Genomic DNA, 17,411 nt, shown 5'->3' on the forward strand with positions numbered 1-17,411 from the left:
CAGCAACAACAACAAAAATGCATACAAATATAAGTGCACATAAAAATGCATATATAAATGAAGACATCCAAAAATATACGGCGTATGGGGAAATTGCAATATATACATTTGAGACAGAATGGCATTTTTTAAAAAAATGTGCCAACAATCCTGCCCGTGTGTGAGAGAGGAATCAGGGTCTTCTTGCATATCATGCCAGATTAGGGTTGAGAAGCTTGCAGCCCATATAACGTGGCCGTCAGTCTAATTTCATGAGGGTCACAAGAAGGGGAAACATAGTGGGCAGGAATTACCATACTTATCTTGACTCTGGTCTTGCATACTCCCGCCCTGCAGGCTAACAGGAGAGAATGCAGGGCTTCCATAGGGGAAAAAAAGGTTCTGCACCTTTTTAACAAGCCTTGGGGCTCACATGCTCTCTCTTCTCACTCCTCCCCCCGGTGCAGCCATGCAGAAGAGATTAGGAGCATCTATGTGCACATCTGCGTAACCAGAGTTCTGGTCTATGTCTGGACTCTGAGCACCACTTGCTGGGAATTGCAGGCTGTTGTTCTCAGGTCCCCTTGCAGGCTTTTCCCCAGGCATCGCTGGTTAGTCATTGTAAGAACTAGATGGCCCACTGTCTTTGATCCAACAGACTCATCTTACATTCCCGTGAACTATGGTTAGCTTAAACTATGGTTTGTTCAAACATGTTGGGATCAAACCATGTCACGATCCTGGCGCCAGATTGCATGGAGAAGCCCCCCGTGAGTATAGCCAGCTCCCCCTCGAGACTTTCTCATATGAGACGAGGAGTTCAGGGTTTTGGTTTTTTTTTTAATGATTTTGTAGGTTGTGTGGCTTTGTTTCTGAATCTGATCCTTCTACATGGTTTTGTATGCATTGTGGTATTTTATACATTGTGACTTGCAGCTATTTTGATTCATCATAGCTTAGTAATTATTTACAGGTAGGTAGGTGGCCGTGTTGGTCTGCCGCAGTCGAAACAAAATAAAATAAAATTCCTTCTAGTAGCACCTTAGAGACCAACTAAGTTTGTTATTAGTATGAGCTTTTGTGTGCATGCACTGTGTATCTGAAGAAGTGTACTTGCACACGAAAGCTCATACCAGTAACAAACTTAGTTGGTCTCTAAAGTGCTACTGGAAGGAATTTTTTTAAATTATTTATTGCAATTGTTAAAAGTGAACTTCTGTTTTAATTATTACCCATTAATGTTTTGAGAGTTGATTTTATTGTTTACTATTATATTCTAATAGATCGCTGAATATTACTTTGTTTGATATAAGTCTTTCCATTTTAAAGCTTTATTATTTCTTTCTGTAGTAGATCAGATTATTATAATGTGTGTGTTCTTTGCTGCACATTTTGCTGTATACCCCCTTGTGTATAGTAACATACACAAAGGTGGTATACAAATTAAAAGTGAAATGAAATGTGAGGTCAGGGAGTGGAGCTAAGCTAGCAGGCATAACTGAGAGCCTGACATTGAAGCTCAAGTGAGTCACCATGGACCAGTCACAAGCTCTTGGCCGAACCACTTCACAGGGTTCTTGTGAGGATGAAAGGCAGGGTTGAATCACATCTGCCATCTTAAGCTCCTTGGTGGAAGGGAGGGCTATAAATAAAATTTCACAGAAACCTAGTTTTAACATGAAGCTTGGTGCATGAAACTCTGCCAGGGTGGTATTTGAAGAGAACTTGTTGGGTATGGCCACCATCGCTCAATGGCAGAGCATTGACCTTGCCTGGAGAAGGTGCCAGATTCAGTGCCTGGCATCTCCGGGTTGGGCTGGGAGAGATTCCCTGAGCTTAGATCACCTGCCCACTTCACCCCCTCCTCCTTCCCTGCTGTCAGTCAGCAGTTAATTCAGATAATGAATTGCTTCTGTCATTTGACTAAATATATTCTTTCTTTCTTTCTTACCGCTCAGAGGAATAATGGGGACTTTGTTTAACAAATGACTGTTTTCCTCTTGCAGCTCAAGCAATTTGTTCAACTTTTTCATTTGTGTACACTTGTCAGGCTCGGGGTTTGAAAGCAGATCTGTTACCTAAGTAAATGATTCCTTTTCTTTCTCCTGACACTTAGGTTACGCTGAAATGCAACGCGCGCTGGACCACCGATGAGCAGCTTCTTGCTGTACAAGGTATAGTGCCAGAAACCCATTTCTGTGCGTTGGAGGGTGGCTCTCAGTCCCCAGGGTAGTCAACGTGGAGCCCTCCAGATGTGCTGGAGACTCCCAACTCCCACCAGCCCCAGCCATCAGGATCAAAGATCAGGAAGGATGGGAGTTGTAGTTTGCCATATATAGTGTGCACCCTATTTCTTCGTGATGGGGAACTTCCACATTGATAACAAAGAATTTATCCTGTAGTGGTGCAACTTCGCCAACATTTAGGTGAGGTTTTGGGCTTATCAGCACCAGCTTCCGAGGTGTTAGGTACCATCTATAAATTAGTTTCAAAGTGAATTCCCTTCTTTTGGCTGAGATGAGCTTAAAGGGTGGTTTAGACCATTGGGTGGGGTTTATTCCGTAACCTATATCATGCTCCCTTTGGACTTTGATTGCATTGAGGGGTTTTTGTAGGGTCTTGGACTAGTATTTTGTATATAGCAGTGTCTCACATCGAATGCAACCGACCTGTAGAAAGGACTCTATGCATTGAAAACAGAACCGTTGTGTGTACCCTTGTTAACTAAAACCTTTGTTTATAAAACTTTTTTTAAAAGAAAAACAGAGAGAATTTATCCACTTCCCTACTTAATATTATCAAGAAGCTCTCCTGGTGTCATCATTGCTTTAGGCAAAAACACTCCTCTTTATCCAGGCCTTTGGCCATTAGGTAACCTGTGACCTGTTAAAAGTGTTGGGGACTGACAGTTATTATGATCGTTTTTATTACAGTGGTGCCCCGCAAGACGAACGCCTCGCAAGACGAAAAACCCGCTAGACTAAAGGGTTTTTCCGTTTTGGAGGCGCTTCGCAAAACGAATTTCCCTATGGGCTTCCTTCACAAGACGAAAGCCCATAGGGAAATCTCCAGGACAGCGGGGAAGCGCAGCGCGTCTTCCCCACTGTCCTCAGACCTCCTCTGAAGGCTGGCGGTGGGGCAGAGAGACCTCCTCCCGCCGCCAGACTTCCGAGCAGCCTTCCGAAGGCTGGCGGTAGGGCGGAGAGACCTCCTCCCGCCGCCAGCCTTCGGACGGCTCCTCCGAAGGCTAGCGGTGGGGCGGAGAGACCTCCTGCCGCCAGCCTTCCGAAGGCTGGCGGTGGGGCGGAGAGACCTCCTCCCGCCGCCAGCCTTCCGAGCAGCCTTCCGAAGGCTGGCGGTGGGGCGGAGAGACCTCCTCCCGCCGCCAGCCTTCCGAGCAGCCTTCCGAAGGCTGGTCTCTCCGCCCCACCGCCAGCTTTCGGAAGGCTGCTCGGAAGGCTGGCGGCGGGAGGAGGTCTCTCCGCCCCACCTCCAGCCTTCGGATGGCTGTCCTGAAGACTTGCGGTGGGAGGAGGGTTTTCCTTCCCACCGCCAACATTCAGAATGCTGTTCTGAATGTTGGCGGTGGGGAGGAAAAACCCTCCTCCCACCGCAAGCCCCGGGAACAGAGGAGAAGCGCTGCGCGCCTTCCCCTCTGTTCCCAGACCTGTCCTGAAGGCTTGCGGTGGGGAGAAAAGCCCTTCTCCGCACCGCCAGCCTGGCAAGCGGTCTCCATAGGAACGCATTAATTGATTTTCAATGCATTCCTATGGGAAACCGTGCTTCGCAAGACGAAAAACTCGCAAGAAGAAAAAACTTGCGGAACGAATTAATTTCGTCTTGCGAGGCACCACTGTATTATGCTCTCTATTACTGTGCTTTTATGTTTTTCTTATGATGCTCCGGAAAATGTTTAGTGTTGTACGCTGGGATCTTTTGATAAAGCGCAGTATATAAATCAAAATAATAATAATAATAATAATAATAATAATAATAATAATAATAATAATAATAATAATTACTGTAAACCATCGCGGTAGTTTGGAGCGTGTCTGGTTTGCAATCTACGGTTGAGGTTGCTCTGTGATAGCTCAGCTCTGGCTCCACCCAGGTAGCGATGCCCAATGCAGTTTCGCAAGTCACAGGTGGAGCTTGCTAGTGAAAAAAGAGGCCTATACATTTGTAGCACTATTCATTATGAACATTGACTCAAAGGACTTTTAGCTAGGAGCTAAATGGCACCTTAAACCTAGGTTATGGGTGCAACAGCGGAATGTCCAGGCACGCTTTTTTAATAACTGAAAAAGGAAAAGCTGAAAAGGAATGAACTGCGGCTGAAGTATTACGTTAATTTTTCACATGGTCTAGTCCTTCTCCTGCCCACCCCCTAATATTCTTAAGAGGGTCTCTTCTCCAGTTTTCAGACAGTAGCTGGAAGTGGGGAGGCAGAAAAAGGTCCTCCTTTCCTTCCACTCTGCAGCTTTAATCTGAAATCTTAGGCTCGGTAGTGCGCTGAGAGCTCAGAAACTGCTTGGGTTGATGAAATTCCCCATCGCAGAATGCGCCTAGAACGATGGGCATTTCGAACACTGGATGAAGGTGTTGGGGCCAAGCACACTTCTAAGGGGAAGGCATTTCTCAAGCAGAACATCCCTGCAGAAAAGTTACTTTCTTGGACCACAGCGTAACCCGCCTCCCACAACAGTGGTGAACAGAGAGAACAAGTATAGGTTGTGGTGCTTTGGGTCTGTTTACTTCCATTTTCAGTAAAGTTTGACTGATATTTTACAAGTTCTTATTAGCTAGCATAGAAAAGTGAAACAAAAAGGGATTGGAGATAAAACAAAAATCATGCAGCTTGCATAGATCCGCTTTTCTTTCTGCAGTTTTTTTTTTATATATATAAAATATAGAGTGCATGCAGTCCTGGTTGCATTTCTTAAATCTTTTTTCTGACTTTTAAAGTTTTGTGGGCTGTTGCCTAACAATGGTGATGAATTTTATTTGTTCCATTCATACCTAGTAGCGCCTATCATGCAATGCAGCCCTAAGTATTGTCGAGCCAGGAACAATTTCAAAATTTTATTTTGTGTTTATCGTTTCGTTTATATGCCCACCCTTCATTAAGAAATCTCAAAGCTGTTCACAAATTGTCATATAGATACAAGAACGCAGAAACGCACTGAAAAAGAAATGACCTGCAAACCATGGTGTAAATTTCAAACAGCTTCACATAAAAATCCTATAGTCAAAAAGATCCAGAGACCCAGAAAATGTGTATCAAAAGGGCTCAAAAGCCTGGGTGAAAAGTTGCACCTTAAGTTGTTTGCGGAATTGAAAGCTCAAAGATGCAGATCCAGTCGCAGAGAGTTCCATAAGGAGGGTCCTGCTTGACTTTATGATATTTCCAGTGTTTGCTATGAAATATTTATGAAATCTGTTTTAAACAGAGTGTGCTGCTATTGAGAAGGCCACCGTTCCTTGAGCATAGCCCCCTGGCATGACCATGGGCAGGATCCTCTTCAAAGATAATAAAATGAGAGTTGTAGAGTTGGCAGGGGAACTCTGAGGATCATTTAGTCCATCCCCCTGCAATTCAGGAATCCCAGCACACAGTCCCCCCACCCACCCACCATACTGGACTTGGGTGATCTTGGGCCAGTGGAGAGGATGAAATGGGGGTGAATGCATACTGCTCTCAGCACTTTAGAGGATGATGGGAAGGATAGAAACGTAATGTAACGTAGGACACAGTGTCCCAACAATACAAATTCAAGCATCACGTGTCTTTAATAATAATAATAATAATAATAATAATAATAATAATAATAATAAATTTATTATTTCTACCCTGCCCATTTGGCTGGGTTTCTCCAGCCACCCTGGGCAGCTTCCAACAAAGATTAAAAATACATTAAAATGTCACACGTTAAAACTTCCCTAAACAGGGCTGCCTTCAGACGTCTTCTAAATGTCAGGTAGTTGTTTATCTCTTTGACATCTGATGGGAGGGTGTTCCACAGGGCGGGTGCCACTACCGAGAAGGCCCTCTGCCTGGTTCCCTGTAGCAATAATAATAATTTATTAAAACTTTAAAGGCTTCCATTATTGCGCTGATAATAACCTTAACACCTCTTCTCCTTTTCTCTAGCCATCAGGAAATACGGTCGAGATTTTCAGGCAATCTCTGATGTGATTGGAAACAAGTCTGTGGTGCAGGTGAAGAACTTTTTTGTAAATTACCGGCGGCGTTTTAACATAGACGAAGTCCTACAGGAGTGGGAAGCAGAGCATGGCAAAGAAGAGACGAACGGAACTAGTACGCAGAAACCCGTAAAGTCACCAGATAATACCATTAAAGTTTCCGAAGAAGAAGATGAGGTAGGAGGGATATAACTTGAGTTCAATCTTGATTTAGTTCCCAAAAACTTGACAATCAGTTCCTTGGCAGAACCGGCTCCTTTTCGGATGGTGTTTTGCTAACATTATTACTTAGCGGTGTCATTTGGAAGCTGGCCAGTCATATATTATCAGCTAACTGCCTGTGGTTTTGACATGTTTGGAGAACGTCAAATATTCACTGGAGCCAAGGATAGCCTCAAGGCCAGCAGAACGAAGCAAAAGTTTGCTCTGCGGCAACTTTTTAACACAGGATGCACAGAGCGTAGCAAAAGAAAAGAGATCATTCTGGGTTCAGCGTGTATCTTATTTATATTTTATTTTGTAGACTTTAATGCTACCTTTTGTCTATCACGGAGCTGGTAGAATTAAAGCCTGCTTTCCAACCACTATTCCGCAAATTGGGTTGCATTTGAAAAGGAAAAAATGAAAGCACAAGTTAAATTATCTTGGCAACAATAAAACTTTATAACAGGGACAGATTAAAACAGAAAGTTGGCAGCCTCCAAAGATTGTGTGTGGCTAACCTGGGGGCGTCTAGCATGTACATGGAAGATCACTGTCTTTCTCAGGTCTGATTTAAACACACTGTCTACCAAGAACTTTCTTTGTGACTCCGCGTCAAAATTTTGTTGAGTTTTCTGTAAAATCTGTGACAAGAAAGTGGCTGGTGGAGGGCCTTGGGGGTGATGCGCCTACTCACATGTGAGGGGATGATATTTATACCCTGCCTTTCTGACTGGATTGCCCGAGCAACTCTTCTTCTTCTTCTTCTTCTTCTTCTTCTTCTTCTTCTTCTTCTTCTTCTTCTTCTTCTTCTCCTCCTCCTCCTCCTCCTCCTCCTCCTCCTCCTCCTCCTCCTCCTCCTCCTCCTCCTTTTTCTTCTTCGCAGCTTACAGATAAAAAGAAGAATCGCTAAAAACATAGAAGAAACAATCTTTAAGAAACAATCGAACATTAATAGAATTAAAACTACACACACACACAGAAACTGTTTGAAACATGCAAATAATTATGGCGAAAACAGTGCAGCACCAACCCTTTAGTTAAAAGCAGTCAGTTCCCCAAAGCCTGGTTGTTGCTATTGACAGAAACAGTGAAAATCAATTTGTTTATTCTTGACGTTGTTCAAATGATGGCAGATCTTATGGCGGCTTGTGGGAGTGAGGTGCCTTCCTCCGTGGGACGATACCTTTGTTTTTGGGCAATGTGCTTTGCGCTGGGCTTCCCTGAAGGCCCCTTTGGGAGTTCCCACTGCAGCCTGCTTTGTCATAGAAGCAGGGGGAACCCAGACTCATTCGCCTGCCATGGTGGCAGCTGCACGAGCATGAGATTTACTTCCACGCAAAATTCAAGTTCTGGTTTTGACCTTCCAAGACCTTTGGTGGCCTAGGACCCACATGTCTCAGAGGGTGCATCTCTCCATATGACTCCCCTCCCAGCAGGGGGAGCCTCGCTCGTGAGTTCCCTCCATGGAATGTTGATTTCCTGGGAAAGTGCACCCAGACACTTTCGTTTCTCTGATGTGTCAGGCCCAATTTCTAAAGCTTCCCTTTCTAATGAGTTCGGATGGCGCTCGACTTTTTCATATCGTTTCTCTCCCCCAACCCTGTTTCATTGCTTTGTGAGCTTGATGTGCATGCGGCTTTTATATTTGTTTTGACGCTATTATGGAATATCTCGAGTGTTGTGCATGAAACATAATAGACATTTATAAATCTAGGGCCCAGGGGGGGTTGAGGATGACATTCCTGCCTCATCTCCCTCCCTTCTTATGTTCTGCTGAAAGCCGTGCCATTGACAAGAGTGGCAATGCAGCTTGACGTTTCAGCTTTCTGTTTGTTTATGAATATTGACTGAGAAATCCGTGAATGATGTCTCAAAGCAGACGGGAACTGCCAGCTCCTTGCTCTCACGTCAGCCATCTGTGGGTTTCCCCCACCCACCCCTCATTTTGGTGCCTGCTACCTTTGATTCCTTGGGGACAGGATACGAGGCTTGGAAATCTGACCTCTGTGTGAGTTGTCCGATTTTAATGTTGTGTCTCCCTTCTCTTTTCTCCTCCAGGCAACTTCTGTTTTGGATGTCAGATATACATCCGCATCATGAGAAACTCAGGTAGCCTAGAACAATGTTGATGTTTTGACTACTGTTGGTTATCCATGATATCAGGTATTAGCAAAACCTCAAGACAGCCATCATATCTCCGTGGACAAGCAGCTATTACCAAAAAGAGAGAGAGAGAAGAAGAAGAAGAGAACAAATCACAAACCAAGGCAAAAACACTTCTGTTCCTGTGCTACATTTGCCTTAATTTTCTCCTCATTCCTCCATACTGCCTCCATTTGCTCTTCTGCAGTTCCTGGGACAAGCTCTCTGCCCTTCAACAACACCCAACTTCAAAGCATTAGCTTCTCCTTGAGCCATCTACGTGCCGGCATGCAAAAAACCTCTTACCAGCCAGCTCTCCTCCCCCTCCTGCTCTTCCCCACGCTCAGAGGTTGACCCCTAAAACCAGGGGTGTTTCTTGCTCCCTAGTAGTATGTATTTCTGTATGGCCTTGTGTGGTTTTAGGTTACTTTATGGTGTAATCATTATTCTTACAGTGACATTTTAAAATCTTTTTCTTTTTCTTTAAAAAAAATTATATACATACATATATATATATATATATGAATGAACTCTCCATCAAAAACATGTATTGAGCATGTGCTAGGATGGCCTGGTGGCTTCTCTGAAGTCAGGGGACCTGGCAAGTAGGTAGGATTTCAGGGCTGCAAGCGGTAGACCACCCGCCTCCTAGCACATGCAGAAGCTGTATTCTGATCCTTTTTTATTTTTAAAGAAAACTCCATTCTTAGTTGTGATTTCTATTATCGTCATTATTATTGTCGTAATGGACCTTCTTACTTAGTGCAAAAGGGAATGTGCAGCCTATAACCTGCTTTGGAACAATCTGTTGGTCGATCGATGTATATGCACCCAAACACCCGTGTTCTTTCATTATAACCTCCCAGCGAATGCTGACACAGCTGAGTTCCTTTGACCGTCTTAAGGGGTTCGGGCAAAAGCAGCAGCCTTTGCCATTCGCTCCGGGGTTCTTCTGCATCTGTTTGATACTTCTGTCGTATTAAGGAAGGGACTTGGCGCCCCACCGAAGTGAACAGAGGCTGCACAGTCTCTGCGCTTGGCAAATGGCTTGCTTGGCCATGACATTGCGATGCAAATTAGGATAGAGAGCTTCAGTCCTTTAAAATGTGTGTTTGAACAGAGGGGACACACACACACACACACCCTGTCCCCTTTCTCCCACCCCAAGAGCTCCTTCAAGCTGCTGTCGCTTAGTTCCTTCCAACACGCGGAGCCCAGCTATGTGGCAAAGGCCGTTGTGGCAAGTTCTACTTTCTAGGAGCTGGGATGGAGCTGGCTTGAGGAACAGAGACTTGGAGGTTCCTCCTCCTTAGACTTCTGAACTTGGCAGTATGGAGGCGGCGTGGGTACCAAAGGAGCCCTTCAGCTGAAAGATGTAGGATGTAGCGTTCTTAAATATTTTCATTAGCTGTAATAACGATGCAAAATTAAATAATTTTAATCAGGGATGTCCAGGGGTTAATTTATGTGCGCGTGTTTTTAGTTGACTTCATTCCCACAGTACCCTTAACGTAGAAATCAATTTCAAATAAAGTTGCAACCTCAATATGCACGGCTTTTTGAGATGCTGAGGGTGAAGGGGGGGATTAATTTGCAGTTTAACAAACCTACCGCTCGTCGGACGGAAAAAGAGCTATCTTTAATACTTTTCTCTTGCCATGCCCTTTTTTACGGCAGCAGCTGCAAATGTACATGTGCGCCCTTCGCTGGTAGTCACGCTGAATTTAAAATTTGCCTCTGCCTTCTAAAGTTGACACACACACACCCTGCCTACGAACTAACCTGCCGATTAAAGCTTGCTGTCCTAAGACACGTTCTGTTTGGTACACCAAACGCCACTGCAAATATATGGGGGAACAGGTCTTCTAGTAATAACCTTTGTTTCCTGAGGTAATGTAAACGCCTTATTTTTGGAAGGGTCTGTCCCTTCTGTTTTGATAATTAAAAATATATGCAGTTAAAGCACAACAGGTGGCTTATTCCTTACGACATGCATTAGCCAGTGTAAGCATTTTAACCATTGTGGTGTACTTATTTGGCTCTGAAGCTTTTTAAAATAACAACAATAACAACAACAACAATATAACAGTAATAATAACTGGGGACTTCTACTATGCATGAGAAGGCAGAACTGCACTTTATCATAATTTTCAGTGGCTGAAACCACAAGGGAATTGCAATTGGCTGGTAGACAAATTTCATTGAAAATAATAGCCCAACCAGCTGCCCATTTTGCCCTGATTGCAGGGATGAAGAACCTTGTGGTGCTTCAGATAGTGTTGGACCTTTGCTCCCATCATGCCTGACCTTGCTGGCTAGGGCTGATGGGAACTGTAGTCCTGCCAAATGTGGCATGCAACAGGTTCCCCGGTCCCTAGCATAGCGGATCCTGAACAGCCAAGATCAAGACTAATTCTAGCCACTTGCAAGCACCTTTTAAACAAGACTTGCTTCATAGCAGCTGCCTGATGATGAAATGTTGGAGAAGCCGAGATATATAATGTTGCTTGTTTTCTTATCCAGGGTTCAAAACAAGAGGAGAATACATAGATAACACCAAAAATCACAGAGAGCTAAAGAAACAATAAAGCTTTTTGAAAAATAACGCCAGCTAGTCTACTGAGGAACAGGGAAATTGAAAAACACTAGCGTGCAAATGACAAAATCTTGGCCTCTTTCCTTTACTCCTAAGTGACACCTCCTTGTGCCTGAGCCATCTGATCTAGATTACGATCTCTGGGAACCATTTCTTCCCCTTCTTTAAATCCTCACCTATCCATATTGAATTGAGTCTGTTCCCTCCCAGGCAAGGTTGTAGAAAGTAGCTGCTTCCAAGAGACGTGGTGAAGAATAATTGGTGTGTTTTAACAATGTTCTGCATTAAGAAGGTTATGGGTTTGGATTTCCACCTAGTAATTTATTTATTTTTAAAAACAACAACCCTGGCCTGTCCTTTTTTAAAAATCCAGCCACAGCACTAGGCAGTGTGCAATTTTATATTTTTTAAGAAAATCTATGTAAATGTTTTATATTAAATTAGCAAAGGATATAATAGCCAGGTTGGTTTGAACGGTCTGCCTCAAATCCATACTGTCGGAGAGCTGAAAGGTATGATCATGTGATGTATATGTTGCTGGACATTTGAGATTGCTGGTTGGGAGAGATTTGAAAGCTCTCCACGTAGAGAACTTTCATGCCAGAGAGTGAGGCCAGAACATGTTAAGATTGTGTCTCTAGGGAGCATTTATGTCGAGTAACCTCTACAGCTGAAGTGGTACAGTCTTGACAGTGGACCTGCTGATCATGTGGTTTAACTCAGAGTACAAGCCTGTTTCACTGTTCCCTTCAGCAAGCCTACCAAACATTATCAGAAAAAGATCGGGTTTTGGCTTGATCCCTATCCCAGGAAGAGAAATCATGTCTTTGCCTCTTCATGATTACCTTATTGTAAACCTGAATACAATAAAACATGACACTGAATTCCCCTCCCCACCATTAATTGAATATCACCTGCAACTGTTCCAGTATGAAACGGGGGAAATATTATTAACTTTCGGTTGTTTTCTTTGTTTCATAGTCTTGTCTCCTATATGGAAAAGCTTAACCTTTCAGTTCAAGCGTTCACGTTCCGAGGCACCACGTTCTGATTTAGAAAGGTCCACAAAGATTGCTACATTACATGTAATATTTGCTTAAATTTTGTTTCCTTAAACTATCAGTGTGGATGTTATAATTATATATATTTTGTGGAAGATGGAAAGTTTTCGTTTCCTTCTAAGTATAAGTTATTGTGCAACGACGGCTTCGCTATGACAAAAAGTGGTACTTTTTTTTTAAAAAAAAGACTTTTAGTTTTAGAAATCTTAACAAATGTACACACGCGCCATAATTTTACGTTTGTTCTATTTAATTTTTAAGTATAGTTGTGTAACATGCCAGTACATTTTCCTCCCCATTTCTCCCCAACCTGCTCTGCTTATCCATCAGGATGCCTTGTTTATTTGAATGTTGTATCCTGACTGGTCTGAAACATGGCGATTGAACTTCTTTAATCTAGAGCCAAGGGAAGAAGAGATATTTGCAAGAGACATTGTATGTTGAACTTAACACAGCTTAGGGAAATCATATGCTCGGCAGCAGCTACAACTGGCAAAGCAGCCATAAGGGTTGCCCTCGTACGTATTTCAGGGATTTATTTTGTTTTGTGTTGTTGTTGTTTTTGCAGTTTCCCCCCTTTGAAACGCATCTGTGTGTTGAGGAGAGGGAGGGAATTGTGGCCCTTGGCCCCGATCCCTGACCTTCATGCAGCTCCTCCCCATCCCTGTTTTCCAGGGGTTGGCAGAATGTGTGCAAAAGGGCTTCTGCCCATGCACAGATCTATGGAGTCTTCAGTGTGAGTAGGGACATTGCACAGCCAGGCTCTTTGATCGCATGGATGGAAGCCGCCTGTGTATTTCATACATTCTGCTGAAGACAGATTGAGGGGCAAGGTGACTGGCTGTTTTAACTGCTCTTCCACTCCATGCAGTCAGTATACACATGGAGGGAAGGTGGAGAAGAAGGTCAGGCTCTGCCATCTAGTCTACTAGTCGGCGCCTTGTCTGGCAACCTGCCTTGCAATACCGCCCAGGAAGTCGGGCGTCTCCTCCACGCAGCTCCCAGAAAAGTCAGGTAGGACCAGAGAACCGATGGCGCCCATCCTCGATCCTGGAGGTGATAATTCTGCCCTCCTGTTCCACAGCCCCAAGCGGCCCACTGCAAAGATGTACCAGGAATTCCAAACAGAATGATCTCTGTTCCAATGCCAGCCAATGCCGTGTTCGAACGTTCTGATAGATGAGTTGCTTAGTCCCATGCATGGTGTTTGCAGTGGCCTCCTGGCAGGGATTAATCTATGGGGTTGCTGTTTTTCTCAGAAGCTTAATCCCATGTGAGAAGCTCCCCTTTGATGAAATGAAGTAGTTTGTCATGTGGTATTGGTTGGCCAAGGAACGGATGCCGTTTGAGAAAAAAAGAAAAGGAGAAAATATAAGTTTCGCTTGAGTTCCAGAAATGACTTTGGCTGTTGCGTGCATCTTGAAGTTGGGTAAAAATGGTAGTAAGTACTTTGCAACTTTTTTGAGGGAAAGAGGAGGGATCTATCCTCAAATCTCCATCCTAGCCAGCAGTTTTGTTACTTTTTATGGCCCGGCTAAAGTATGTTCGTTCTCATTTAATTCTTCGCTTTCGTTTAGATTCTCACACACGCTGCATGTTGTGTACCAGATATGATCCAAGCATTGCTTTTAAATAACCTGGTTTCCTTTCAGTGTAGACAAGTGTAAAAGGCTTTACTAATTTTGGAAGTTTCCGTTTTAAAATAGCAAAGTTTAATCCTCCTGGGACATTTTTAAAACTTGAACCAAGGTAAAAAACAAAACAAAATCAGTGTCCCTGTTTTTATGAGTTTCAATTAGCTGTAGTCTGTGTTTTTAGCTTGTCAAAACCGAGCCATCTTGTGCAATGCCCTATAATACCCCGAGTCCCCTTCGGCTACTCCCTGAAAAAAATGCAGCTTTTTGTGTGTGTGTTTCCCTGGGCACAGCCCACTTACAATGATGATGATGATGCATAGCCTCCATTCGTTTCAGCGGTGCTTGAGCTGGAATCCTTTCCTTGCAAGCATCCCTGAAACAGAAGCAGCACCTGTTGAATAGCTGCCTCTGTGGGCAGCAAAGCACAATTAGCAGTGAAAGTGACAGTTCTGAAGAGAGAAGGTCAGTATATGTCTGGGCATGTTGTATATTAATGAGTGTTTACATTCATATTCTCCTCAAATTTAAATTTATACTGGAGTGTATAGTTATTCCATTATGTAGATTTTATCAGTTTTGTTAAATTCTCATAGACCGCTTACAAGGTCAACCCCCCCCCCCCAGACTTTCTGATGATTAAGGTTAAGTTTGCAAATATAATAAAATTCTGTATTAGCCTTTGAAGTGATACAATTATGCATCAGGGGTAGGTTTTTTTTTTAAAGTATGTATTGATAATGCTGTTGTAAGTAATATTATTCATCTCTCTCTCTCTTTTGTTGCCTGTTTCTTTCCCTCCCTGCGCATTATTTAGTACACTTAACTGTGATGAATGGTCATAGAATTATAAAACTGCTTAGCCACTGAAAATAATAGTTTTTCCTCCCCTACCCCTTGAATTATCATTTTACTGTAAGAGGAATTATGGCGGGGAGGGGAACTCGTGATTCTTTTCTGAAACTCTGCACAGTTCATTTTTCTATTATTTCCAATGTTTGCTGACATGAAATTAAAAAAACAAAAAACAAAACTCAAGCCATTGATGTGATGTACTGTGTGCTTAAAAGCCTCATCATTCCAAAATGGATAGGACTTGAGAATTGATTGCTTGTCCAGCGTGATTGGTGCCTCACTCTGTGAGAGACACAGGCCTGTTACAGGTATCAGCAGCCAACACTTGAGGTGACCGAGATTATTATGGCCTGTCCTTAAGAGCCAAACCAAAAAAAGCAGACTTCTTATTTCCTAATAAGCCCCTTCTTGTAATCAATATGCAACTTCTATTTATCCCATACTTAGGCTGTGTACACAGTACCTGCTTACAGTGCAGCTAAGCCATTCTTATTACTTTGGATTGAGGCTGCTTTTCATAAGGAGAGACAGGATAGAACCAGATTCTGGCTCACTGGATTTGTAAAGGCAGCTACTGCAGGACAAACACAATGTGTTCTCAGGGAATAGTGTTGTGAGTGTTTGCAGAGCGAGTCTGCGGTTTCCATTGATTCCCATGAGGAAAATTCTATTGCGTTCCCGACTACAGGATTTGGACTCCAAGATAATGAATAAAGCACCAGCACCACCCTTTAAAACCTTGCAAAAGGCAAACAAGGAAGGGGAAAATATGCTCTCTTATATGCCCAATCTCTCCTCTTCCCTCCCTGTGGGCTGTGACAGACCCACAAAGCAAAAAAGCAAGGCTTGTTTAAGGCGGCTTATTTGTTTACAGTACTACACACAGGTCCAGCTGTTTGGATATCTGAATCTGCGGTGTGTCTAGTGAAGTTTGGGTACAAATTCCTCGTATTTGGATAGGTGGATTTTTTGTATAACGAGCGTTTGGATAGCAGGACCTGGTTGCACAGCACTTCCCAAACCAGTGACGGAAGTGTGTACACAGCGTTGGTCTTCTCTTTCCTCGGGCCATATAAGAAAGAGCTGTGGGTCCAGGGGGAAGCCAGAAGTGAGGAAACTCACGCCAGGGAATGCACACACTAACCACTCATGACAGAACCATCATTGGCCTGAGAGAACTCTTGGGCTAAGTGAGACTGCCAGCACCACCTCTTCTTTCCAAGACATAGCAGAACATAATCCTGTTTCAATGTCTTCCTTCAAAACAAAACAAAACCCCCAAATAGGCTTCAAATGTCATTAAAGGCTTTATTCCCATTCAACTCCTCATGTGTAAGACATTTCACTTCAATAATACACACCATGTCCTCCTAAGCTGCTATCACTATTCCAGACAGCAACACACTTCTGCATTAGTTAAAACAAGGATGTTCTATCAATTGTCAGAATATTCCAAGCAAGCTCTTGATTCTCTCGTGAGTGTTTTGGATAACCAGGAAAGATCATTCTTGGGCTGAAGAGTAATGCTGTATCCAATAATCCTTTAAAAAAATCTCTCTCTATTATTTATCCAATAAATTTTAGCAAGGCTACAGTTCCACCATAACTCCTCAGATTATGCTGTCAATATACATTAGGACAGTCGCACAGTTCATTCGGTCTCGCAGGGGCTCATTATGGTTGTAACATATAGACCATTATTTCTTATTTTAGGTCAACACGTATAGAAGATGCTTCCTACAGAAATGACAGCTTTGCCACTGAGAAGTGATTTTCCTTCCTTGCCGTTTATAGAGATCCAGTCTTGTACCCTGCGGGCTGCAAAATCACACTTTTAATTCACAAATTTAGCATTGCGTCTGCAAACATAGAAGCATTTGATTTAAACCATTGAAACGTCCCATTTTCAGACCATTTAAGAAATTAGGGTATCAGATTATGGGCTACTATAGGCTGACTGGCAGTTCTGGAAGTTGCCCATAAATTATGATTACCAGACTCTTGATTCCTGCCACTGAGGTCCCCAGCCCTTTTGTTGTTTTCTTGTTCTGGGTTCATGGGGGAAAGTGGAAAGGCAGACTGGTGGCTGCAGCACCTAAGAGAGCTCCCTCTCACAAAAGAAACCCAAATGAACGTATTACTCATGTGTAGGACATACCCCCATACAGACCAGAGTCGGTGAAGGTGGGGGCAAAGGGGGCACTACCCTACAAACATCAGCCTGCTCTCAGCCAACTCCTGTTTTATGTACCTTCTTGCATATTTCGAACCTAGAAATTGAAGTCATGTCTAATTAAGAAGAGTTTGGATTTGATATCCCGCTTTATCACTACCTGAAAGAGTCTCCTAGCGGCTAACATTCTCCTTTCCCTTCCTCCCCCACAACAAACACTCTGTGAGGTGAGTGGGGCTGAGAGACTTCAGAGAAGTGTGACTAGCCCAAGGTCACCCAGCAGCTGCATGTGGAGGAGCGGGGAAGCGAACCCGGTTCACCAGATTACCGCTCTTAACCACCACACTGGCTCTCATGATTAAAAGGCTTTCATGCACAATGCAGTGTCTCAGCTACTGGCTAGGCTTCCATTTGGAACATTGGAAAACATCTTCCTTGGTTGTCAGGTTCATTTCTGGACCCAATTACAAGTGCCCATGCTAGTGTTGAAAGCCCTAAGTGACTTCGGTCACCAAATATCTGAAAAACCTCCTCCTTCCCTACTGACCACATATCAGGAGTGC

General features: G+C 43.5%; 1 protein-coding gene across 2 annotated transcripts in view; it reads left to right on the forward strand.

The window, feature by feature from the left end:
• RCOR1 (REST corepressor 1) overlaps positions 1–14,858 on the forward strand; it is a 142,046-nt gene extending 127,188 nt beyond the window's left edge. For both annotated transcript variants that reach the window (XM_083616825.1, XM_083616826.1), the window contains exons 10-12: positions 2,096–2,153; positions 6,131–6,360; positions 8,446–14,858. In XM_083616825.1, coding sequence (XP_083472951.1) covers positions 2,096–2,153; positions 6,131–6,360; positions 8,446–8,487 — 330 coding nt within the window. In that variant the 3' untranslated portion in view covers positions 8,488–14,858. The remainder of the gene's footprint in view (positions 1–2,095; positions 2,154–6,130; positions 6,361–8,445) is intronic.
• The last annotated feature ends 2,553 nt before the right edge of the window (positions 14,859–17,411 follow it).

This window comes from Podarcis filfolensis (genome assembly GCF_964270895.1).
Source record: "Podarcis filfolensis genome assembly, chromosome: 1".
Classification (NCBI taxonomy): domain Eukaryota; kingdom Metazoa; phylum Chordata; class Lepidosauria; order Squamata; family Lacertidae; genus Podarcis; species Podarcis filfolensis.